Genomic DNA, 25,928 nt, shown 5'->3' with positions numbered 1-25,928 from the left:
AATATCTAAGCCTATAGTATATTGATATTTATGTGTATGTATTGTTTGTATAATTGAGCGTTGTGCAAATAGAAATAAAAACAGCTTTAAACAGAATGACTGTTAAATCTACCACCTTCCTTCAATGGACGCGACTAGCTAATTTGCATATACCGGCAGCCATATTGAGTTTTGTAGTGCGTAGCCGGGCAGATTTCAACCGAAACTTTTGAGAGAAGAGGCCACAAAAAGCTATAAAAATGGCACAACCAACACAAAGGTATGAAGCGAATGGTTTTCTATTTATATTTGGCACGATGTGAAGACAGTAGGTCAGCGGATCTTGGTCAGTTGGCTTGTGTTTCGCCCTTTCTGTTTCTCAGTTCATTTATGAACCGAACTGCCGAACATGTGTTTAGAATCGCCAACAGTATCGCCCTGTCGAGTGTTATTTTGACAAAATAGCTTGATTTTATTGGCAATGGAAAGAGTTTCTTGCAGATTGAGTAGTCAGAATCGTTTTCACTTGTGGAGATTTTACATTGGTGAGGCAAAAGCTGTAGAAAACTGTCGTCCTTTGTGAGTCGTGTGGTGACGGTTCAATTTTTGGTCAGCGCCATCTTGGATCAGACGATTTCTTCCTGGACGACTCAGGTTGTGTGTTTTGGCAAGCAGACGACCTAATCGCCCCTTTACTGGCCAAAATAAATCTCTGCCAGGACACAGCGTTGTTTTCTTAAGTGACAAAAGACTTCCTTAACATTTCAAAGCAAACGGAGGCCTACTTGACTGATCGCTTTGTTCTCTTGATCAAAAACGTCGAACGTCGCACGATCACCGAAACCAGTTATGCAATCATGACAAGGATGTTTTCCCTCGAAGTCAAAATACATTTTTTATACTCAATGATTTTGTTGGGAGTAAAATGAAAATAGTTACTATAGAAGAAGAAGCAAGTTAATCTTCAAATGTGTGTGAGAATCTTCCTTTGTTTTCATTCGTCATTGACATCTTCGTCCATATCCGGTCTTACATGTTGGGTATGACGTCATGTATCAGCTTATTTGGCAGCCTTCCATTGGTAGAGTGAAGTGGTCCAACAAAATCTTTAGTCATCCTCATTTTTCAGTCCTCTTGAAATTATGAATTTGTCTTGTAAATCCTTGAAGTTGAATACAATTAATGAATTTTGTGTATCACAGGCAACAAATTATGGACAACTGATTGTTATTAGTACATAATTTGTAATGAAAAAAACAACAACTAAATCTCATGGCATAACACTTCCTCAAAATATTAAAATGACAGCAACAATCATTTTGGAAAAGCTGACAGAAAAAATGGTCGAAGTCTTGTGACTTTTGCCTTGGTCTGGAAACTGGTACAATGACAGAGTTACAAGGCCAAACACCTCAAGGTGTTTTGTCAAGCCACACACTTAGGGCCAGTGCAACGCTTGTTAAACAAGATCGAGGCATGACTTGAATTAATTGAATTTCTTGCAAATTGTCAGAAAGAACAGAACAAAATGATCAACCATAGTTAATGTAAGCAATATCCTCAGGCTTAGCCTCTACACTTTCAAAACAAGATCCTTCCCAAAAATGAAGAATTCTGACAAGATTCGTAGAATTTTGATATCTTGATTATCCTCCTATAATTCTTTTCGGCTTACTGAGAAAAAGGATCAGGAAAAACTGGTATCTCTTACTCCCAACCCTTCCCAGGCAATACATTTTTTTATTCAGCAAGAAATAATGACCATGCATCATTCCCACCAAGATTTTTTTACAGCATAGGGGTCAGGTACAGAAGGCCAACTTTACATGGTGCAAGGTGTGCATGATGGAGTGCTAAAGCCATGACCACAATAGGGGGCCCAGCATACTCCCCGGGAAAATGTGAAAATAAATTCATAACCCCCTGAGACACTGTGAGACACATTTTGATGGACAAATTTTGTGAAGTTCGATATTCCATCTGTTATACTTATAGCCCAATTCTAAAGCCAAATGTCTTTCAGAAGACTTGTGTAAGGTCACAGGGTTTTCCCCAGATATAAACACCCCTATTCAGGTTGAAGGACAGCAATGGGCCAAAATCAGTGTGTAAACTATGCATTGCAAGCTACACGTAGAACAGTGCTGTGAATAAAAGTGATCACATTTCCCCCCCCCCCCAGTCAAGATGAGCTGTCCACAGCTATCCTGAAACAGAAGTCCAAGCCCAACCGACTGCTGGTGGAGGAGGCAGTGAACGAAGACAACAGTGTCGTCTCTCTCTCACAGGTAACCACTCCTCACCTTTATCTGTGCTATTTTGAGTTTATTAATTACTCTCTACCTTTAATATCTGTGCTTAGAATTATAGGAACTAAGTTTCACACTAGGAATATTGAAACATTCATAGAAAGGCAACTGAAGACTGAGCATGTATGTTTGCACATAAACAAGTTTTTGGTGTATGGCCATCTCTACTGTGACATAAATTGATTTACAAATACTGTATGATAGAACTACTTTCAATAGCTTGTTAACATGTTTGTTCACTTACAAGTTAACACATTACATAAAAACACAGTCTGAAGGTATGCAAAGTAATGACTAATGTCATGTATCACATGGAAGAAAACAACTCATACCTTTCGAAAATAATTTCATCAGGTTGGTAGAACATAGAATATTAGGATTTGGGATTACGTTCTTGCCGCAGAAGCGCCACCTACATCGGCTACTTATAGCGGTGAGAAGCAGTACTCCAGTCAGAAGCTCTGAAGAAGGTGTCTGACAGACACCGAAACGTCAGCAGTTGAGAATTACCGGTTGTGTAAAAAGAATCTCTAAAACTTATTCCTTTGCAACGTTGATCACTCAAACAGGAAAAGATGGACGAACTCCAGCTGTTCCGCGGCGACACAGTCCTCCTGAAGGGGAAGAAGCGACGCGAGACTGTCTGCATCGTGCTTTCCGACGACACCTGCCCGAAGGAGAAGATTCGGATCAACCGCGTGGTGCGTAACAACCTGCGCGTGCGTCTGGGAGACGTGGTGAGCGTCCAGGCCTGCCCCGACGTGAAGTATGGGAAGAGGATCCACGTGCTGCCCATCGATGACTCGGTGGAGGGCATCACTGGGTAAGTTCTTTAGTTTGTTTGAACCTTTGTTTATTCATGTGAAGCACAAGTTGGCACCCAGGCCGCTTTTCATTGAGGTCATGAGGGAAGAGGTAAGGGTCAGATTATAGAATGTAACAGTGAGATGCACAGTCATTTAAGTCCTAACTCCATCAACATGTATCATTACATATATATGGTACAATATACAACATATAGTAGAGCTAAGGCTAGTTCATGGTCCGTGTCCATAGTTTTACAGGAAAATTGTTCATTGATATGTACTAAACGTCATTTGGCTGAGGGCGCAGTTAATCACAAGGTGTATGTGTGCATCTGTTTAAAGGAAGGTGTGGTCGCATTTACTATGATTTACGTAAAGTAGCTGTCAAAACCAGCTAGAGAGGCCCCATGGTTTAACCTTCTCCCTGCTGCCTACCCTCGTTGCTGATTCAAATATGGTACCAGGTGGCTACCTTAGCAGTTACGATTTTGCATTTGCTCACAAGTCTCTGAGGGAAAAGGAGAACAGGACAAAAAAGCATGCACATCATTGACAAAGAAATTTGTAGTTTTTCTTTGACTGATGATCGTTATATGTAGGCTAGGCCATGTACAGTCTGTGTTTTTTTTTTTTTCATTTCCAATGTACAAACATGTGTATAGCTTGTACGTTATAGTACATGTACATGTACCTCCTTTCCTTACCCAGCACTTGGGAACTGCCCACCACTTGCTGCATTTATCTGGAGGAAAATCAAAAGTCTGCTGTTACTACGGCAATAATACATCACAGTGTGATTGCTTTAGTAACAGTAGTGAACATAGAACATTTTCATGGGTCATCAGCATACAAGCTGTACCAGTACAACTGCTGGAGCAAATGGAAAGTCCCAGATAATTATGTTTTCATGCATTTTCTGTACAGAAACCTGTTTGAAGTGTACCTGAAGCCGTACTTCCTGGAGGCTTACAGACCAGTGCACAAAGGTAAGAATCTAGTGACCTCACCAAACATTTTGGGCCTCAGCAAGTAACCTGAGTGCCATTCTAGTTAGTTCCAGGCTTTCTCTCCACCAAGCCTGGAACTAACTAGGATAGCACTCAGGCAAGATCTAGCACTTTGCATTTTTCAAATACAAATGGAGATCATTTCTTGGAAGTAAAACTTCTCATCTCGTAGAATCAGGTTCTAAAAAGACAGGTAAAAACGGTCATCAGAGGAGATCTTATTTCTGAATATCACTACATTTTTACATTTGAAAGAGAAATCTTTCTTGCTCATTAGGATATGGTTATTTCATAGATAGAGTTACATGTATCAACAATGTAATGATAAACCTATAGGACTCATTGGGTCTTTTTGTACACTTCATGTGACCTCCTTTCCTTACCCAGCACTTGGGAACTGCCCACCACTTGCTGCATTTATCTGGAGGGAAATCAAAACTCTGCTGTTACTATGGCGATGACACATGCCAGGGTGTGATTGCTTGGTAACAGTAGTGATAACTTGAAGTCAACTTCAACTTAGAAGTCAATTTAGACTGTTTTATGTCGCCTGTGTTAATAAAAAGTCAAACCTGTACTTCTGGTGACCACCTCTGCATGAAGACCGCATGGTCAATGTGACAACTGTTTGATGGTCCCTCAGAATAAGTAAGATAATTTTTCTCAGTCATTGACCAAAGTATTAAGAATAATGTCTTTAGTGGCCACATTTCAGACCATTTTCTTCAAGTCTATTCAAGGAGCACTACAGGCAGATTTGATTGTCTGTAGTTTTCAGCACAAATTTTTGATATCATGACAAAGATATGGTTATACTGAAGAGAAATCCCAAGTTAAGATGATAGGGATTCATAGCAACCCAGACAGACACAAGGACACAAACAAACAGACAGACAAACATGTGGACTAGAAAGCATACCAAACGCAATACTCTACTTGCTTTTGGAAACATAGATAGACACAGATGCAGACAAGCCTTGACCGCCCGGGCTTGATGTGAAGTAAAGACACAACCTGACTTTTCTGTGTCCATCTCCCAGGCGATACATTCCTGGTGCGTGCCGCCATGCGCCCTGTGGACTTCAAGGTGGTGGAGACGGACCCGTCCCCCTACTGCATCGTGGCTCCCGACACCGTCATCCACTGCGAGGGAGAGCCCATCAAGAGAGAGGTAGGGCAGGTCATACCATCAGGGGGTGTATGGGGGGGGGGTGTACTGCAGACCAATACAGCGTGTACATTGTACTTTGCCAAGAAGTCTTGGGAGCAACAACCATGAAAATCCTTGTATACTCTAATGTGTTGAATAGTTCAACATTAAAACAGAAGGAAATGACATTTTCTGGATTTTGAATTTCATAGACTGTTAAAGGTAACATTTTTTAAACATTTTTTAAAGTTTATAATGAAATCTATGAACAAGGTTCTCCTAAAAGATCTTACCTATAAAATTATGTTACCTAAAACTTGTCATAACCCTCATAAACGCAGGATGAGGAGGAGGCCCTGAATGAGGTAGGGTATGACGACATCGGTGGCGTCCGCAAGCAGCTGGCTCAGATCAAAGAGATGGTGGAGCTTCCCCTGAGACACCCCGCTCTCTTCAAGGCTATCGGAGTTAAGGTAAGGTGTCACTTGTGCTCAGACTTATCCCACAAGATATTGTTTTACTTCTTTAGCTTAATTATGATACGTACACCTAGCAGGTCGTGGTTTCACTGGCATTGGTCATGATATATGTAAGAAAGTAGTTGACTTGTTTGATTTTGTTTGAAGGAGAGATTATTCTTATTTTGAATTTATTTCGATCCACTTGAACATTCAAAGATATGTTTCCAGTGGCTGCAGAAACACATAGCAGCAGCATCCCAGGGTGTTGTTTACTCAGTATTACAGTTCAAATGGTAGAAAACAGATATGCTCTCCAAGAATTAATTTGTGAAATCTGACAAACCTTCTCCCCCTCCCCAGCCCCCACGAGGTATCCTCCTGTACGGCCCCCCCGGTGTGGGTAAGACCCTGATCGCCAGAGCCGTGGCCAACGAGACGGGAGCCTTCTTCTTCCTCATCAACGGTCCAGAGATCATGAGTAAGCTGGCCGGTGAGTCGGAGAGCAACCTGCGCAAGGCCTTCGAGGAGGCTGAGAAGAACGCCCCGGCCATCATCTTCATCGATGAGATTGACGCCATCGCTCCCAAGAGAGACAAGGTTAGTTATAACCCCTCTACTTACAGTCTCTTGTAACAAGCATTAAAATTGTGGTCTTCCAAAGTCCCAGCTATCATCTTCATAGATGAGATTGATGCCATCGCTCCCAAGAGAGATAAGGTGAGCGATGTACCATATTTCTGCTGTTGGAACAACTGTGTGAGAAGCATTCAAAGATTCTTCACATGATTACTATTACAGAATACTCCTCAGCTTCAAGTCTTTGAATTACATATTAAGTACATAAATGGATATCAAAAATTCAAAGGATGGCAGTAGACTGAATGGGATAAAGCCTTGCCTCTGAACACAGATTGATAAAAATATCTTTCCCCCAGACCCATGGGTAGGTTTAGCGCTGTATAATGTTGAAATTTAACATAGAAGGAGAATATACTTGAGAGTAATATGGTGTCCATCAGCTTGGAGTTTTTTTTGTGTGGATTTCTTAGTCATCATACATAGAGTAGTCATGACTGTACATGTATATAGAAATGTGTTGAAGCCTTTTTGAACACGAATTGATATAAAAACATCTTCTCCCCCAGACCCACGGCGAGGTTGAGCGGCGTATCGTGTCCCAGCTGCTGACTCTGATGGACGGGCTGAAGCAGCGCGCTCACGTGGTCGTCATGGCGGCCACCAACAGACCCAACTCCATCGACGCTGCCCTCAGGCGCTTCGGTAAGGACAAACTGAACAAGTAGTGAATGAAAAGACTCTTTGTTCAGAACAAAGTGTTTTCTTCAGCCAACGTTCATTGACTGCTATCACCTTCCTCTGGGCAGTTCTGACTGGTTTTACTTCGCACTGCAGCCCCCTATGCTGTGATCTGGACCCCGATGCTGTGCTTCAATGAGCATAGGGGTGTTTCTTTCTGGGAGGAACCTTCATAAATCTTATAAAAAGTTCATATTTGGCTTTAGAATGAGGATGTGACAGAGGAAAAACTTAACTGCAGAAAATTTCTCCCGCAAAATGCAGTAAATAGTGTCTTATTTGGTTATGAACTTCAAAATTTTGTGCGGGAAGATGCCAGACTCCCGTTATCATGTCTTTGGCACTCTGCGAGTGACTTGCACCTCTCAAAGTTGGCCTTGGTACCTGACCCCTATGCTGTGAAAAAATCCTGGTGAGAACACTGCTGCAGCTAGGTGTTGCATTGGTTTGATAAAGCACTTGTACGTTTTGTACAGAGATTCTGAACATGTGGCGATCAGTAACTGTGATGTGAAAATGGTGGCGTTACATCTGGAAAGATACCTCAACCTTTATGTGACCTCCTTTCCTTACTCAGCACTTGGGAACTGCCCACCACTTGCTGCATTTATCTGGAGGAAAATCAAAACTCTGCTGTTACTATGGCGATAATACTTCACAGTTTGATTGCTTTAGTAACAGTAGTGAACATAGAACATTTCATCGTTCATAAGCACACCAGTAAGACTGCTGGAGTAAGTGAAAAGTCCCAACAACTGTTGCTTTCAAATTGGCTTTTATACTTCATGGTGTTATTGCTTAAGTTGGAGTGGAAAACACACAAGTTATAATTGACATAGGATGTTTGATAGGGAGTCTTAGTACTTAATGTAAACTTAGTAGTCTTTAACTTGGGAGAAGGGGGGATCCAGTGTGCTTGGCCATAAAAACCACCCATAGTGAAACAGCACTGCACTATCAGCCATGGAAAAAGTACTATTACGTGTTGAGTTTGGCCTGCATTATGTACTTAGGGTAATTGTGTACTTACATATATGTACTTGACCCTTGGCTGTAACTTCGCATGAACGCCAGGGGAAGCTTCTGAATGTATCTTACAATCATCGTTTCTTTGTCGTTCAGGGCGTTTTGACCGTGAGGTTGACATCGGGATCCCTGACGCCACCGGCCGGCTGGAGATTCTGCAGATCCACACCAAGAACATGAAGCTGGCCGACGACGTCGACCTGGAACAGGTTAGTTCTTCTGATGATGATGTGTGTTTAACAGGATTCGGAGGATGACTGATAAGGATAGATAGTTTTAGATTCAACTTCCTTGTCTACTGCACATAGCGATTTCTGATTCATACCTGCCAACACTTCCAGTGGAGCACTACATCCAGGATAAAGGTCAAGCAGACCCTACCAGCCTGTTTATACTTGTAACTGCCCACGTTTGGCCAAGCAACAGAGACTACTCAGGGGGCATTTTCATTCAAAACATAACTCTATATAATACACTAGGTAGGAACTTACTGGGAAGCAAATTCAACTTACAGGTACTGAAGAATAGCGGCTAGTATGCCAGAGATTACAGTGGGCTCGCCTGGAGTAAACAGGTACACGGGGAAAGAGTTTTACTTCAGGTTACTCCAGACCCCTGGTCCTCTCTATGTTGCTTTGGTTGAGTGAATTAATGATTTTTTGTATCCCTAGGTGGCGTCTGAGACCCACGGCCACGTCGGCTCTGACCTGGCTGCCCTGTGCTCGGAGGCTGCCCTGTGACATGTGTAGTAATGTGTGTGCGTTCTCCCCCAGGTTGCGTCTGAGACCCACGGCCACGTCGGCTCTGACCTGGCTGCCCTGTGCTCGCAGGCTGCCCTGTGACATGTGTAGTAATGTGTGTGCGTTCTCCCCCAGGTTGCGTCTGAGACCCACGGCCACGTCGGCTCTGACCTGGCTGCCCTGTGCTCGCAGGCTGCCCTGTGACATGTGTAGTAATGTGTGTGTGTTCTCCCCCAGGTTGCGTCTGAGACCCACGGCCACGTCGGCTCTGACCTGGCTGCCCTGTGCTCGCAGGCTGCCCTGTGACATGTGTAGTAATGTGTGTGCGTTCTCCCCCAGGTTGCGTCTGAGACCCACGGCCACGTCGGCTCTGACCTGGCTGCCCTGTGCTCGCAGGCTGCCCTGTGACATGTGTAGTAATGTGTGTGTGTTCTCCCCCAGGTTGCGTCTGAGACCCACGGCCACGTCGGCTCTGACCTGGCTGCCCTGTGCTCGCAGGCTGCCCTGTGACATGTGTAGTAATGTGTGTGCGTTCTCCCCCAGGTTGCGTCTGAGACCCACGGCCACGTCGGCTCTGACCTGGCTGCCCTGTGCTCGCAGGCTGCCCTGTGACATGTGTAGTAATGTGTGTGTGTTCTCCCCCAGGTTGCGTCTGAGACCCACGGCCACGTCGGCTCTGACCTGGCTGCCCTGTGCTCGCAGGCTGCCCTGTGACATGTGTAGTAATGTGTGTGCGTTCTCCCCCAGGTTGCGTCTGAGACCCACGGCCACGTTGGCTCTGACCTGGCTGCCCTGTGACATGTGTAGTAATGTGTGTGCGTTCTCCCCCAGGTTGCGTCTGAGACCCACGGCCACGTCGGCTCTGACCTGGCTGCCCTGTGCTCGCAGGCTGCCCTGTGACATGTGTAGTAATGTGTGTGCGTTCTCCCCCAGGTTGCGTCTGAGACCCACGGCCACGTCGGCTCTGACCTGGCTGCCCTGTGCTCGCAGGCTGCCCTGTGACATGTGTAGTAATGTGTGTGTGTTCTCCCCCAGGTTGCGTCTGAGACCCACGGCCACGTCGGCTCTGACCTGGCTGCCCTGTGCTCGCAGGCTGCCCTGTGACATGTGTAGTAATGTGTGTGCGTTCTCCCCCAGGTTGCGTCTGAGACCCACGGCCACGTTGGCTCTGACCTGGCTGCCCTGTGCTCGGAGGCTGCCCTGCAGCAGATCCGAGAGAAGATGGACCTGATCGACCTGGATGATGATAACATCGACGCCGAGGTCCTGGACTCGCTCGCCGTCACCATGGAGAACTTCAGGGTAAGTTTATTTTTTAGATTTTTAACACAATATTGCAAAGCAATTTTTTTTCTTAGCTTCAGCTTTCTTGACAGTTCATTTTGGACATACCAGGGATCTCCCTAAAGAATGGAACAGTGGCGCTCCCCCATCCTGTTCTCATTCCAGCTCCATCCTGTTGATTTTTAAAATTAGGGTATTTCTTTCAATATTTCCCCAGTAATTTTGCTAAAAACTCGACATTTCATTAATTGTAGACAAGATGTTACGCTGAAGATGCAGGAAATGACTTCCCTATGTGTCTGGAAAAGGCAAAATACAACAGACCTCCCCCCTCACGACACGCATCTTACATGCTTGGCACCCTCCCCCCATCCTGCTCTATATTTCTGGGGAGATCCCTGCATACTTAGGGGTTGACTCTCTTCAAATACCATCCTCCCCTAGGATTCCAACCTCCTATCACTAGCATACTATACATATCAGGGTTTGTGATTTATTGAAATTGTAAACAGTACAATACACGTGGCCATGGGCCACAGGCAGCTGTTGCTGGTGTCGTGGCCCACACACAAAACAATACACAGCACATAGACTACAAATAACAAACAGTCGGTAAATACAAGGGTTTATCTCCAATGAAGAGGTTGGGCTTAATCTTGTGATCCAAGTGCCAGCCATGCAACTTCAGAACTGGACATTATTTTTGCATCTCAATCAAGGGACAAAGGATGTACATACATAGACTTACTTGTCCTTCTCAGTGTTCTCACCAGAATTTTTTCACAGCATAGGGGTCAGGTACAGAAGGCCAACTTTACGCGGTGCAAGTCACGCGTGGAGTGCTGAAGACATGACCAGAGTAGGGAGTCTGGCATGTTCCCCCGGAAAATTTGTAAATTCATAACCCAATGAGACATTATTTCATGCATTTTGAGGGATGAATTTTGTGAAGTAGACTTTTTCCTCTGTCACAGCCTCATTCTAAAGCCAAATATGAACTTTTTAGAAGATTTATGAAGGGTCACAAGGTTTGTCCCAGAAAGAAACACCCCTATGCTGGTTGAAACACAGCATAGGGGTCCAGATCACAGCATAGGGGGTCCAAATCACAGCATAGGGGGCCCCTATGCTGAAAAGGCCTGGCGAGAACACTGCTTCTGTTGTACAGTATGCTCTAGGCCAGAGTAACCCCAGCACCCTGCGTGAGACTGTTGTGGAGGGTTAGAGTCATGTTTAGGGTTAGACGTTATATATAACTCTTGCCTTCTGTTGTACAGTATGCTCTAGGCCAGAGTAACCCCAGCGCCCTGCGTGAGACTGTTGTGGAGGGTTAGAGTCATGTTTAGGGTTAGACGTTATATATAACTCTTGCCTTCTGTTGTACAGTATGCTCTAGGCCAGAGTAACCCCAGCGCCCTGCGTGAGACTGTTGTGGAGGGTTAGAGTCATGTTTAGGGTTAGACGTTATATATAACTCTTGCCTTCTGTTGTACAGTATGCTCTAGGCCAGAGTAACCCCAGCGCCCTGCGTGAGACCGTTGTGCAGGGTTAGAGTCATGTTTAGGGTTAGACGTTATATATAACTGTTACCTTCTGTTCTACAGTATGCTCTAGGCCAGAGTAACCCCAGCGCGCTGCGTGAGACCGTTGTGCAGGGTTAGAGTCATGTTTAGGGTTAGACGTTATATATAACTGTTTGCCTTCTGTTCTACAGTATGCTCTAGGCCAGAGTAACCCCAGCGCGCTGCGTGAGACGGTTGTGGAGGTGCCCAACACGAATTGGGAAGATGTCGGTGGTCTGGACAACGTCAAGAAGGAGCTGCAAGAGTTGGTGCAGGTCAGTTGAACACTGTTGAAAGTAAAATATTAGAACAGGATTGTTTGAATGTGGTATTGAATTAAGAGCAAAGACTTGTCATAGGGACATGACGTTCTCCAGGTTTTATTATTTAAAGGAGCTGTGTAACTTCCTAGACTGAAGATTTTTGACATTAAGAGTTTTAAGAAACAATGAATATTTTTGTTTCCAGTACCCAGTGGAGCATCCCGACAAGTTCCTGAAGTTCGGGATGACGCCGTCCCGTGGCGTGCTGTTCTACGGGCCCCCCGGCTGCGGTAAGACCCTCCTGGCCAAGGCCATTGCCAACGAGTGCCAGGCCAACTTCATCTCCATCAAGGGCCCCGAGCTGCTCACCATGTGGTTCGGAGAGTCGGAAGCTAACGTCAGAGATGTGTTTGACAAGGTAGGATTTGTGTACTTTTTTATATAAACATGTATACTACTAGTACCATAGATGGAAGCAATAGAATTTATTGCTTAAGATACATTATATACATTCCAGGAAGAATAAACTAAAGACAAATCAGGTAAATAAGTTTTTGCTTTATAACTTTTAAGACCATTTGATACGACCATGATTATAAGACGTAATCAAACTCTTGTTTCTCACACATTTTATCTATTTACTAGGACCCTTGTTGAATATAAGATGAATTGACATTTAAGTGGGCAACTTGCTGGAAAAGGTAGTTTGAATGCTACTCTTGGAGGTAAGATGAATAAAAAGTGCAGAGATCATTCATAGCAGAAATGCATAGCAGAGAAAACAACCTCGTCTAATGAATGATTTTGCTATTCATACTAGGGGTGGATACCGGTTCGCTGGACCTAATTCGGACCTTTATAACATCCAAGAACCGAGTCCAAAAAACCTGAAAGCCTAAAACCTGAGTAAAAAAAACCGTGAACAATATACAGTCAAACCTGCCTATAGCGGTCACTCAAGGGACTGGCCAAAATCGACCGCTATGGACAGGTGGCCGCTCTATAGAAACGGTTGATTGATTACGAGCAATATGTGGCACATGTTTTCTGTACCCACTGAGAAACATTTATTCACATACATGTACAGTCAAACTTGGTCTACCGACCACTTCCACAAGACGACCATCGGCTCAAGATGACTGCTTTCGGTAGGTCCGGATTTTTCCACAAGCAAATTTAGTCCAAGTCGATCCATCGATCCGCCCCCAATCCGGAGCACATGCGACCAAAATGTTGCCAAAGACAACCGTGTCATTTTCAATTGCGCGGCGACATCATTTATCAGCAAATAATTGCGGAATTTCACGGTAAAATCAGCCTGTTTGGGTCGGATTCCTTGCGGGAGAAAAAACAACAGCTGCAAGATGAGAGGTCATAGGGTCATTGGGATAGTCTACTGTAATGTGGGTGCAGCTGCAATGTGTGAGTTATGATTTTACACTACATTAAATAGTACAAAATGTAAACTTATTTCGTCAAAGAAGTTCTTTGAATAAAGAGGACAGAATATACAAAGAATGGATGACTTTATAACCTTTTTTTAGAGGATAAAAGGCGTCTGTCTTTTTTTGACAAACTGCTCCCCCATGGTACAACTAGTGAAGTAACCCAAGTAAACAAAGCGTCCCGCTAGGACCGCGCACAAAGAGGCTGTTTGTCTGCAAATTTCTGGCGTCTTAGCGGGTTTTGGAAATTCAAAACCAACACCAGGAGCAAAATAAAACCATGTACAACATTTTCATGGGTAACACTGCAGCTATAATGACATTTTTTTTCTGCGGAGATTTGAAAGAAGGCTCCCGAATCTTGCGGCGACCATGCTCCGTGACCGTTATTGGCAGTGTTTCCAGACCCGCGGGACCGAAAATCGAGTGGCCGCGACCGCGTTGGACAGGTGACCGCTATAGCCTAATTCTTAATGCTTATGTCAATGGGAAAAATCCAAGGGACCGACAAAAAGTGACCACTATGGGCAGGTGGCCGCTATGCAAAGGTGACCGCTAATACAGGTTTGACTGTATCTCCCCTCTGACAAAAAAGGCATCTAAAATAAGAGCAACAATCAAATATCAAATACTGGTTTATCTTGAAAGTCTTCTCACCAAGAAACTTTTATAGTCCAGCGTGTCAGTATCAATTCTCTATGCTTAATATTGGTCTAATAAAGCAAAACATCAACTGGACAGGATCAGGTTCAGGTCCGGACCTGAACCTAAATCTCTGGACCTAAACTTGGACTTGGACCTTATTAAGCCAAACCGGTATCCACCCCTAATTCATACCTCTTTCAAGCAGAAGCGTTGAGCAGTTATTCTTTTCTCCCATTCCAGGCCAGACAGGCTGCCCCCTGTGTGCTGTTCTTTGACGAGTTGGATTCCATCGCCAAGTCTCGAGGAGGCAATGTTGGAGACGGAGGTGTGCGGTTCTTCTTACATTCTCATATTTTTCCACTTCTGTGAATTACAAAGTTCCCAGTTGGTACCTTGTATTAGGAAAGAGCTGTTCAAAGTAACACTAAATTTGAGGCAAAAAGACTTAGTCTTATTGTTTTCTAACCCTCCAGGTAATAATAAATGTAAGGTAGCAATTATTCAATCAACAGTTTACTGGATAAGCTACCTGTGTTGAATCTCCATCCTGAATTTTATCCGGTTGCTTGATTAACTGTTACTTTGCACATACAGTATGTCTAGAGCTGTGTACCGGTACACAGTACCGATACAGTATCGGTATTATCAATCAGGAACAGGTCCAAAAATACCGGAAGTTGTAATATCGGTACTGTACCGATACTGGCCAAAATCAAACATATACTTACACTGTTACACTGTTTATACATGCATATATACTTCTTGGAACAGACCACAACATTGCTAGTGCCTACCTCAAGAATAGTAACATTTAAAACAGGGAGTGGGGTATAATTCCATTCACAAAGCAACACTTGCGTCCCAACAAGTGCCCATTCATGCCCATTCATCACGTTCCAGCCCCACTGTGTTTCTCCGGAATTCCCGGAACAGTTCAAGTTACTTAGTAGGGTAAACATCTCTTTGTACTGTAAATAATGTTCCAATATCAGAATTGTATAAGTGCACAATGCACTTCAATATAGTAGATTACTTTGTAGACATGCATAGACAACAGTGAGTCATAATCTAGACATTGTAATTGTCACAAAAAGTTTTAAAGCAGTGTGCAGAAACACACTGCTCCCCCTGCAAACAGTATACCCAACTCCCAGGCAACAGTAACATGTGGCACGTGAGCTAAATCGTTGACCACGCCTCCCAGACCTCCCCAGACTCCAGCAAGCCCAGTTCTCCCTGGCAACACCCAAAATAAACACACGTGGCCCATGCTCTGAGACGGTGGCCACGCCTCCCCAGACACACCGGCGCCGGGTTCTGTGGCTGACTCTGAGAAACTAATCAGTGCTTTTGTTTCACAAAAGGCAACATTGAAGCACAAACGGCTTGGGATTTCTCACCCATACTAAGAAAATTATGCACTACATCTCCCACAATGTATATTTTTTTTCTTCTGTATTATCAGACACTTGTGCTATAAGTGAGGTTTCTTTTGATGTTGGGTGTTTGGTGACTTTGTGAGAACTGAAAGTGAAACTGATACCGCCTACTATCATGCCGCGGCCCATAACTGTAACAAGTTGCCCCAGTCACTTAGCGATATGATTGGTTGAAATCAGTTACCGGCCTGATGCAATCATTTTTCTGTGGTTTGATTGGTCTATTAGTAGGGTAGCTGCATTCTACTGTATTCATTACCTGTCAGTTTTGTTTTCATGCTAGCCTGATCAGACTGGTAATTTGACATGCCCGTTCCAAAGTTTGGGAACATATGACAAAGAGCATGGGGGAAACTGTCGGAAACACAGCAAAATGTAAACATTGCAATGCCGTGGTTAAATGTAGTGGAGGCACTACAAACTTGTCTTAGCACTTGTGCCATTCAAACATGCTTCTTTCATTGTTTTAGATCGACCATAATTTTAACTAGTAGTTCAGGTACAGATTCAGGTCCGGACCTGTACCTGAACCTCTGTACCGGTACCTGTACCTGTACCTAAAATTTTTTTAGGTACACAGCTCTAAGTATGTCTATCAATTTGCTTGGAGTTAATTCACGACCAACATGCATTTCCCTACAAACCTGCCAGGTGGCGCAGCTGGCCGCGTGATCAACTAGGTCCTGACGGAGATGGACAGCATGACGGTTGAAACGAACCTTTTCATCATCGCTAATCTTGATTTGGTTCTTAACTAATATGCATTTCCCTCCGAACCTGCTAGGTGGCGCAGCTGACCGCGTGATCAACCAGGTCCTGACGGAGATGGACGGCATGACGGACAAGAAGAACGTTTTCATCATCGGCGCAACCAACCGCCCGGACATCATCGACCCGGCCATCCTGCGTCCGGGCCGTCTCGACCAGCTGATCTACATCCCGCTGCCCGACGAGCCGTCGCGAATCTCCATCCTTAAGGCCAACCTGCGCAAGTCGCCTGTGTCTCAGGTAGGAAACAGCTTTTTTATCATTATAAATCAGGCCTCGAAATACTGGGTGCATGTGCACCTGTGTGCACCCAAATTTGGAGCTGTGCACCTAATTTTTGACTGTGGGTGCACCAGTGCACCTAGATGTTTTTGTACTCTATAGGGTAAAGGTACTCTTGTACGCTAGTATTCAGAATATTCTTGAAATATAAGTATCAGAAAAAAGCAATATACTAAATTTGAAGTTAGCTAAGTAAAAGTACAAATTGAAGTTCTTAAGAGAGGCAGTAGCTTGAAACTTTGTAATTACAGTCAAACCTGTCTATAGAGGTCACTCAAGGGACTGGCGAAAACTGGCCGCTATGGACAGGTGGCCGCTATGGAGAAAAGGTACCCACGGGTTCAGTGGTGCTGATCTGACGGAAATCTGCCAGCGGGCCTGCAAACTTCGTTAGATATTTAGTAATTTATTTGTTTGTTTGTGTCCAGGATGTCGACCTGGGTTACCTGGCTAAGGTGACCCACGGGTTCAGCGGTGCTGACCTGACAGACATTTGATCTATTTCGGCTGTTTATTTATTTGTTGTTTGTGTCCAGGATGTCGACCTGGGTTACCTGGCTAAGGTGACCCACGGGTTCAGCGGTGCTGACCTGACAGACATTTGATCTATTTCGGCTGTTTATTTATTTGTTGTTTGTGTCCAGGATGTCGACCTGGGTTACCTGGCTAAGGTGACCCACAGGTTCAGCGGTGCTGACCTGACAGACATTTGATCTATTTTGGCTGTTTATTTATTTGTTGTTTGTGTCCAGGATGTTGACCTGAATTACCTGGCTAAGGTGACCCACGGGTTCAGCGGTGCTGACCTGACAGAGATCTGCCAGCGGGCGTGCAAACTGGCAATCCGGGAGGCCATTGAGGAGGAGATCAGGAACGAGAAGGCCAGGAAGGACAACCCAGACCTGGACATGGTGAATACTGTAATTCTTGTTTCTTTCACTCATTCGTAGTTCTTGGGAAAATGACAGCGAGGAGACTGTTGCTTTCACTATAACTTTATGTTGACTGTTATCACGCTCACCTCTGTACCGTGAACTTATCATCACCGTAAAAAAACATGTTGTTATTACTTCTAATTCCTTCACACATCCATAAAATTCTGTTTTCCAACATGGCAAGCACATCATCTTGCAAGTTAAAGAATTTGTTACTGGACATATGGTATCACTGTTTCTGTTGTCAAAGAAAAATGTACAGGTATTCAAGACTTTAAATGTGTAAGAGTGTTAGCTATTAACAAATTCAAAGTTGAGACAAAGCTGCCTGTTGCATTGTATGAGACTGTATATACTGTATATGTAAGCTAAATCTCACAGCAGTTCGAAAAAGCCCCTGATGCAGTACCGTTTGTGTCCCCTAGGAGGATGATTACGATCCCGTGCCGGAGATCCGTAGGGACCACTTTGAGGAGTCGATGAAGTACGCGCGCAGATCGGTGTCGGATAACGACATCCGCAAGTACGAGATGTTCGCACAGACGCTGCAGCAGAGCAGAGGCTTCGGCGGAAACTTCAGGTGGGGTTTTGAAAGATTTATATCCAGGATTGAGTCGATGCAAAATTAATCAAGTAACTGATGTTTCAGATAGTATTAATGCAGAAATGTTTGTGGTGCTTTTATGATTGCAGTCTTTATGGCGAAATCGTTACCTGCAAAGTTAAGCCACCACAAAAAAGCTCTTCCATTGTGTGACTGTAGCGCTTCTATTGTTTCAAACGCGAACTCAAAACCACCATGAACACTCCATTTTCTCCCTTTCGCAAACTTAAATCCCAACAAACATTTCTGCATTTACAGTAGCATCCACTAAATCTTTCAGTCATTCTTCTTTTCCTGACAATATTTTGAGCTTGCATTCACTTTCATCAATGTCTGGAAATATCATCGTCTCAGTCACTGATGAGAGATAGAGGATACTATCTAAAACGTTTGACTTAGAAGTTAGAGAATTTATCAAGTTGTATTTTACTGAGTTGCTGATAGAAAGGAAAGAACCTTTTAGTATTTGTGTCGTCTTGAGAATATGGTGATATAGATAAGTTAGAAAGGGATAACAAACTGCCGCACTAATTAAGCCGGCTGGCCTCTGTGTCTGTCGGAGTGCTGGTGGTTGTACGGTGCGGACATCAAAATCAGGATGAGGTCATGGGAGTTTTCCACTGACGAGTGTGGACTGCTTATATAATCCTCACCTACAGATCACCCGTCACTGTAAATGCAGAAATGTTTGTTGGTATTTAATTTCGCGGTAGGGAGAAAATGGAGTGTTCGATGTGGTTTTGAGTTTGCATTTGAAACAATAGTAGCATTACAGTCACACAATGGTACAGCTTGGTTTTAAGTTTATCATGCTGCATGCCTGCGAAGCTGGTGTGTTACACCGAAGGGCGGTTATACTGGCTATATACATGTAGATACAGATACAGATGTCTTATCTGAGAGGACATTCCTAACCAAAGCTAGAAACTCACCTGTTGACTTTGCGTTGAGTTACGAAATAGGTGGAGTGCTTTTCCTAAGTTATACCAGCTATATAGATACAAATACAGAAGCTGGTGTGTTACACCAAAGGGCAGATATACCGGCTATAAAGATACAGATACAGAAGCTGGTATGTTACGCTGAAAGGCAGTTCTTGTAATACTTATACCGGCTATACAGATACAGAAAAGGGCAGGTATAGTAACAGATACAGAAGCTGGTGTGTTACGCCAAAGGGCATACAGAAGCTGGTGTGTTACGCCAAAGGCCAGTTATACCAGCTATACGGATACAGATACAGAAGCTGGTGTGTTATGCCAAAGGCCAGTTTTAGTAATACTTATACCGGCTATACAGATACAGAAGCTGGTGTGTTACGCCAAAGGCCAGTTATACCAGCTATACAGATACAGAAAAGTCCAGCATAATGACGACTCTCTCCTTTGCGCCCAGGTTCCCTGGCCAGGCGGGCCCGAGCGGCGGCGGCCAGGGCAGCAGCGGCACCGGCGGCGACAACCTTTACGAAGAGGGGGACGACGATCTGTACAGTTAGACTCTACCCAGCATCCTTCACTCCACGCCCGTGCAGCAGTCTGCCTACCGTATCTACTCTAACTAGCGATTAAAAAATACCCCTCCCAACAAAATGTTCACATCCAACATGGCGGCCCCCAACCTTGCCAGCAAAAACAGAACAGGTTTTGCTATCGCAAACCTGTAATAAACACAGACCACTTAGTCAAGGGAGGGGATCTTTTTCTTTCAGTATATCAGGCACCAGTTGGCTCTAAATAAAATGTATAAACTTCTGTGTTCACTTCTGGATTGCAAAGACAATATTTTGGGTGAGGGAGGGGGTTTTCTCCAAATAACAGTTACTTAAGAACTGGATAAGATTTGGAAACAGAAGTTTCAGACATCATCCACTGTCTTTCGTCTGTGTACTGTTTCCAAATTTTATCCAGTTGCTTGAGGACGGTAACTGCTATTTGGCCAAGATGTCTAACTTCATTAACAAGGGGTATTTCTCTTTCACAACCGTGCTATTATAACAGGCAGGGGTTGTTCTAAACAAATGTATAAACTCCCGTGTTCACGATAATTTGGGTGTGCTGTTATTTGAGAAAATACAGTAACCATTCTCTAATTTCAACAAAGAGCATGAGACCCCCACTAAGTTCTGAAGAGAGGTTACTCACTGAAAGAAACTACATTTTTGTCAGTTTCTTCCCATTCCAACATTCATCCTGATAATGGACTAGAGAAACTAAATCTCTCTGACAACACAATCATCTAGGACCTACTGTTCCTCTTTTTAACTACCACATCAAACCAAACCTAACCGATTTCATTCAGGAGATGCTGTACGTAATATAGAGATACTGATCTGCACTTTAAAACCTGTGGTGGGAAATGCTGGGATCTAAAGTAGACAACACAGCGGGGAAACTGTACCAAGGAAGCTGGATTGTAGTGAGTTTTGCACCAGAAGTGTATTGTTGAGGGGAATTGTATTTGTAGAAGGGGTTTAAGTATTTAAAGAAATGAGTAAGTAGTTTACAATTTAATGGGTAAGATCTGTGATGAAGAGAACTGCTTCGAGTTACTATAATTATACATTTGTTTCTGAGCAGAATTAAACTGGAATATAAAAAAATACAATTCTATGTGATATTGTCAACCCGACTTGTGATTTCTGTTCATCTTTTCCCTGTGACGCTATCGTAGAATAAGAAAAATGAAGCATATCTCATTTCATATGGCAAAGTAGATAATATGTGAATGCTCGATTTGTGGATTTCTACTGTTGATTATCCTTTGTGTAGCAGAATTTGGCTACAGTCACAGTCTACATTCTGTTAAAGCCCTGTGAAAAGTTGCTATCGCCTCATAATATGTATAGTACTATGGTCGTTCTTATTTAGAGGCTTGAAATGTACTAAATATCAATTTGACAAACCTGGAATGTGTGGATCTTTCTGATTTTTGCTGGTCTGTTCTTTTCTGACAGTATTTCACAAGCGTTGTCTACGGATACAGTCAAGATGTGAATTTTTGGAGCACTTACAGTTACATAGCAAGTCATGTTCTCAACAGGCACTGAGATTTTGATAAGATCAAAAAGCATCTGAGGTCACCAATCATCATCCTTACAAATTTTCAGGCGGTTCTGTTTTGGATTGCCATTGCTTCCACCATTGTTTCATCCACTTCTTGGCTTTTTTTTTTACTCCCAACTATATCCTAGTCTATACCAGACCGACTACGTTGGCTGATATCCCTGCTGATAGGGAGAAAAATTTGCTAGGGGAGTTACAGTTAGTTACTTAAAGCCCTCCCACACCATAAGGTGTATAGGGCGGTGCCCATCTCCGTTTCATAGCCCTGGGCCACACTGTGGTGCAATCACTGCAGCAGGGGGCAGTGGAGTGTGTTTAACTTCCATACTGTTTCAGAAGTATGTACCATTTTTATAAAGTCTTTGGTATGACTTGTTGCGCCTCTCACCCAGACATGTACCCGGGCGCGAACTCGGTCCTACACCACAGGGACATGCCCATAACCACCGGAGGGGGTATGTTAACCTTACCGTGGACTGACTCCTGGCCAATAGTTCCTTATTTTGCTAAATTCTACGATCCGTACCCCTGTAGGAAGGCCTGTTGGAGGCTAACTATATCCCATTGTTACCAAGTTTCAATCAACAACCTATTTGACCTAGTTTGGTGTCTACCATGTGAAATTTCCATCACGCGAGTATGTTTCTTGACGTCACGTCAGACGAATAATTTCCTTCGATGCCCTCAAGTCGCCCTCAGCAGATTTCGCGAGAGACAGCGTTTGAGAAAGGTCCCTCTTTCAGCACACAAGTAGCTTCCTTTCACGGACACTGGGCGAGGCCAGGGTTATACAGAATGCTTTTCGAGCAAGGTTTCGTGTATAGGGATACAGATTTGGCAGCTTGTTAGTGTGTATATGTTGCACACACCTAGTCTAGAAAGATTAACAAAGCCTTTCACCAGACCTGGATCGAAGGTAGCCTCCACTAGGCCTTCCTGCGGGGGTACGAATCGTAGAATTCGGCAAAAAATCTAAATAATTGGCCAGGAGAGTCAGTCCACGGGAAAGTTAACATTCACCCTGCAAATGAAAACCTGTGGTGGCGAAACTCTACTGGTAGTTATTCTCCCTATAATGGGCGTGGTTAGAAGAAACTAGATGAGATGTCTTGTGGTTGGGTCAAGCCTTAGGAAAAATGCTTTTGAAATGTCACAATCGTCTTACACAGTAGAAACAGACATCGTGATAAAAAATGTGAGCCAGAAGAGGACAAAACCTTGTTACTCGTCTATTTTGAATTTATATACGAAAATTAAGCCTTCCACTCTTATGTGAAATGAGTGTAATATACACGGAGCTGCGTACATCAAATTGCTGATTGTGTAGATTCGAAAGAGAAGGCAAATGGATCTAACAGTGGCACGTTTGAAACATAAGTTTTGAAAAGAAAATAGGACATAAACCATATATTTATTCATTCGGGAGTCTATAAAACGTGACAGAAACTGCTTTGGAAAAGAAAATAGGACATGAACCATACATTTATTCATTCGGGAGTCTATAAAACGTGAGAGAAGCTGTTTTGGAAAAGAAAATAGGACATGAAACATACATTTATTGATTCATTCATGGCAACATACAACATTGCCTAAATCAAGTGACTTGTGTACGCCAATGACAGTGTTAGACGACCACCACGTGGTCAACTGTCCAAAATAAAGGCAGACAATCGAGCTTTTTCATATTTTTTTGTTTGTGCATTCACGTTATGTTACAGTTCAGCAGATGCTACGGATCTCTCCAAGGCCTTGCTGCGGTTGTACTTGGTTATTTAAGGTATCGCCAAGAAGCCATGCTTGCATCTAGAATTACCGATATCATGTTATTCACATTTCTGAGGGCTTTTCTGTGGTGTCCCCTGAGGCGATTTATGCATTGAACGTTAACTGTTTTACAGTCAATCGCAACCTTTTTAAGTCATACAGTAGAGAAGGACTATTTCTTATTTCTTTGTGCATTTACATTGTTAGAGTACAGCAGATGCTACGGATATCACCAAGAAACCATACTTGGTTCTAGAAGTACTGATGTTATTTTATTCACATTTCTGAGGGCTTTCCTGTGGTGTCCGCTAAGGCGGTTTATAAATTACGGTTTATGGATAAGGCGTGAGAAATGCGACGTGATGTGTTTTACTTTTACAGTCGGTCGCAACATTTTCAAGTCATATACTAGTCAAGTCAAAACTCTTTCTTATTTTTCTTTGCATTCATATCATGTTACAGGGCAACAGATGCTACGAATCTCTCCAGGGTCTAGCTGCAGTTGTCCTTGGTAAAAGGTATCTGTGAATTTTAGCTTTATTTGTTGTCACATTATGTTACAGCACAACAGATGCTACGAGTCTCTCCAAGGTCTAGCTGCAGTTGTCCTTGGTAAAAGGTATGTGTGAATTTTAGGCTTTACCCGCCCAGAAACCATACTTAAATGACTGATCGTATGTTATTCACATTTCTCAGGGCTCTTTTTGTGGTATCCGTTGAGGCAGTAATATGTTTATGCATTTATGTTTATGCCTTTATTGTAGAAACAGCCAGTAGACCTACTCTATCCAAGTGACATTTTAACCTATTAACTTTCTATAAGTAAATATGTATTTGTATTTTATCTGTAAATTAATTTGTGTCCGTCCCTGCACGTATGGTCATCACACGACCATCGTGACCTGGGCTTTGGGACCTACATGTACGAAAAAAGAATGATTTTACTACTGGACAATTCTTCTCATTTTACAATCGAACGCAACCTTTTTAAGTCATATACTAGTATAGTCATATGTTAGTACATTTTATGTCATTTTATGTACTACTACAGCAGGACTCGTCTTTCATGGCATAACACTTGTTAGTACTATGTTAGTACTGTACATAAATGACTTCACAGCTCCTCTTATGCTAAGGCCACATTCCCAACCCGGGGCCCGGCCGGGCAGTCTGCGGGAACATGATATAAAAGACAACAAAACACACAAAAATTAGTTGTGAGCACAACTTGTGCATATTCCTGACATGAATTGTTTGATTTTCGTTCACGAAAACAGCCCGGCCGGGCCCCGGGTTGGAAATGTGACCTACATGTAAGCAGTCAAAGCATCCGTTGCTTATTGCCAAGGAACTGGCAATGCTGCGGTCCCATTTCGGTCGGGCAGCTTGTGAGAACGGAAATTATGATATAAATGACAACAAAAGACACAAAAACAAAGCAGTCAAAGCATCCGTTCTTTATTGCCAAGTTTCTGGTAAATGGTCGACCATTTTTAGGGACAATATTGTTCTAAAAGGGCGCATCCCTTCCTTATTGTTTAGTTACTGGTAACGTTTATTGTTTATTATTTATTTCTCTAAAACAGCTGTGTTGCAGCTTCTCGCTGAATTGTTAGGTCTGTTTACAATTTTACATATTCAGTAAAGGTGTGGTAGAGGATGAATATCATTTTGTACTCGAATGCCCTTTTTTTCCGCACTCTAATAAAACAGTTCATTCCATCTTTTTATGTAAAGAGGCCAGACCCACACAAATTCAGGGAACTTATGTCCGGACCATCAGTCCCTCTTATCAGACAGTTCGGAAAATATTTGATAAGAGCGTTAGATATGAGAGATGAGTATAGGAAGGACATTAGTCGCATAACTTAAGTCCTCACTACGATTAACTCGAATCTCTGATTGTATGTACTAGCGTCTGCCCTGTGGTTTTACGTTGTTTCATTGTACTATCTGTCTTTTATTCATTGTTGCTGTATTGTTGTGTGTGTATTTTATATTTCATTGCTAAGGACAAATGAGTGTCCAAAGGCAAAGAATAAAGAAAGACAAGGTATAGGCACACAGCATTATGACGGAAAACATTATCATATTTAAAAGCATTATAAAGGTACTACATGCATATCGTAATTATAGATATAAAAGGTAAGTAATGAACTAAAACTTAATTGAGCTAAAACAAGGTCATTAAGTGCTACACAAAATGATGTCCCAGGACTGGTGTCAGATGCATTGCATCAATATGCTGTTTATGTACGCTGATGATTCTGTTTTAATTTCTAGGAGACCAGCTGCAGAGGAAGGCGTCTCGTGACGAAAACCTGATACGATCCACAACGTAAAGGTGTGACGAGGACATCTAAGAACTCGACTTCTCATCCCCAGATCGCCTTCCAGACAAGGAAAGAAACAGTCCTGTCGGTGGTTAGCTTTAGTACTTCTGAAGATTTTGTGATTTAGTCATCGTTCTGCAGCTGCGATACTAAATATGGCCTAATTTTTTTGGTTTCATAATGAATACTGTAGAAATATATCTGTTTGATTTTTGTTGTGATGCATACTTTAATATTTATCTGTACCTGTAACACATGCAAACACAATGTGGAAGACAGGCTAACCGTGCAGATAAAAAAAATCTTTCAGGAGCTAGGGGATATCTAGATAAACCCAGCCTCACGCACACAGAAATACGCACATTAGTTACAGACTTAGATGTAAAAGAAGAAGAAAGCAAGGGGTAAAGGAACCGTTGATCCTCAAACAACAAAATACCTTTTGAATTTTGTCACTGCGATTTTTTTTTAGATGCCATATAAACGCAGCATGGTAACCGTTCTGGCTTCGTTCCTAACATTTCTGAATGTAGTACCGCATAACTGCGAACCTTCAGCACTTTCACAACTGCGATCTCAAGGGTGTAACGTACGCGATTGGCACATTCTACGTTGCCAACTACCTCATTCTCTTATACCCGGGGTACATTGTGTCAACAAAGGCTTGACGGGTGTTCCCAAAGATATGCCTTCAAATCTCTGCGATCTTCAGCTTCCCATCAACGCCCTGACCACGTTTCCCTGCAT

General features: G+C 43.1%; 1 protein-coding gene across 4 annotated transcripts; it reads left to right on the top strand.

Moving 5' to 3' along the window:
• The first annotated feature begins 137 nt into the window (after positions 1-137).
• On the top strand, positions 138-20,930 carry LOC136445413 (transitional endoplasmic reticulum ATPase). Of its 4 annotated transcripts, none has more exons than XM_066443414.1 (17): positions 138-259; positions 2,162-2,267; positions 2,858-3,111; positions 4,019-4,080; positions 5,142-5,272; positions 5,593-5,724; positions 6,073-6,309; positions 6,858-6,993; positions 8,152-8,264; positions 9,933-10,097; positions 11,794-11,916; positions 12,110-12,322; positions 14,235-14,319; positions 16,218-16,441; positions 17,236-17,394; positions 17,844-17,998; positions 19,418-20,930. In XM_066443414.1, exons 1-17 carry the CDS (start codon positions 240-242, stop codon positions 19,515-19,517), a joined length of 2,415 nt encoding a protein of 804 aa, XP_066299511.1. In that variant the 5' UTR covers positions 138-239; the 3' UTR covers positions 19,518-20,930. The 4 variants fall into 4 exon arrangements, with proteins under 4 accessions (XP_066299511.1, XP_066299510.1, XP_066299513.1 ...); XM_066443413.1 differs by having other exon boundaries at positions 17,236-17,403; XM_066443416.1 differs by lacking the exons at positions 17,236-17,394; positions 17,844-17,998; positions 19,418-20,930 and adding an exon at positions 17,128-17,229.
• Positions 20,931-25,928: the final 4,998 nt, after the last annotated feature.

Source organism: Branchiostoma lanceolatum, chromosome 11 (assembly GCF_035083965.1).
Source record: "Branchiostoma lanceolatum isolate klBraLanc5 chromosome 11, klBraLanc5.hap2, whole genome shotgun sequence".
Lineage (NCBI taxonomy): Eukaryota > Metazoa > Chordata > Leptocardii > Amphioxiformes > Branchiostomatidae > Branchiostoma > Branchiostoma lanceolatum.
This window is presented reverse-complemented; position numbering and strand designations above follow the sequence as displayed.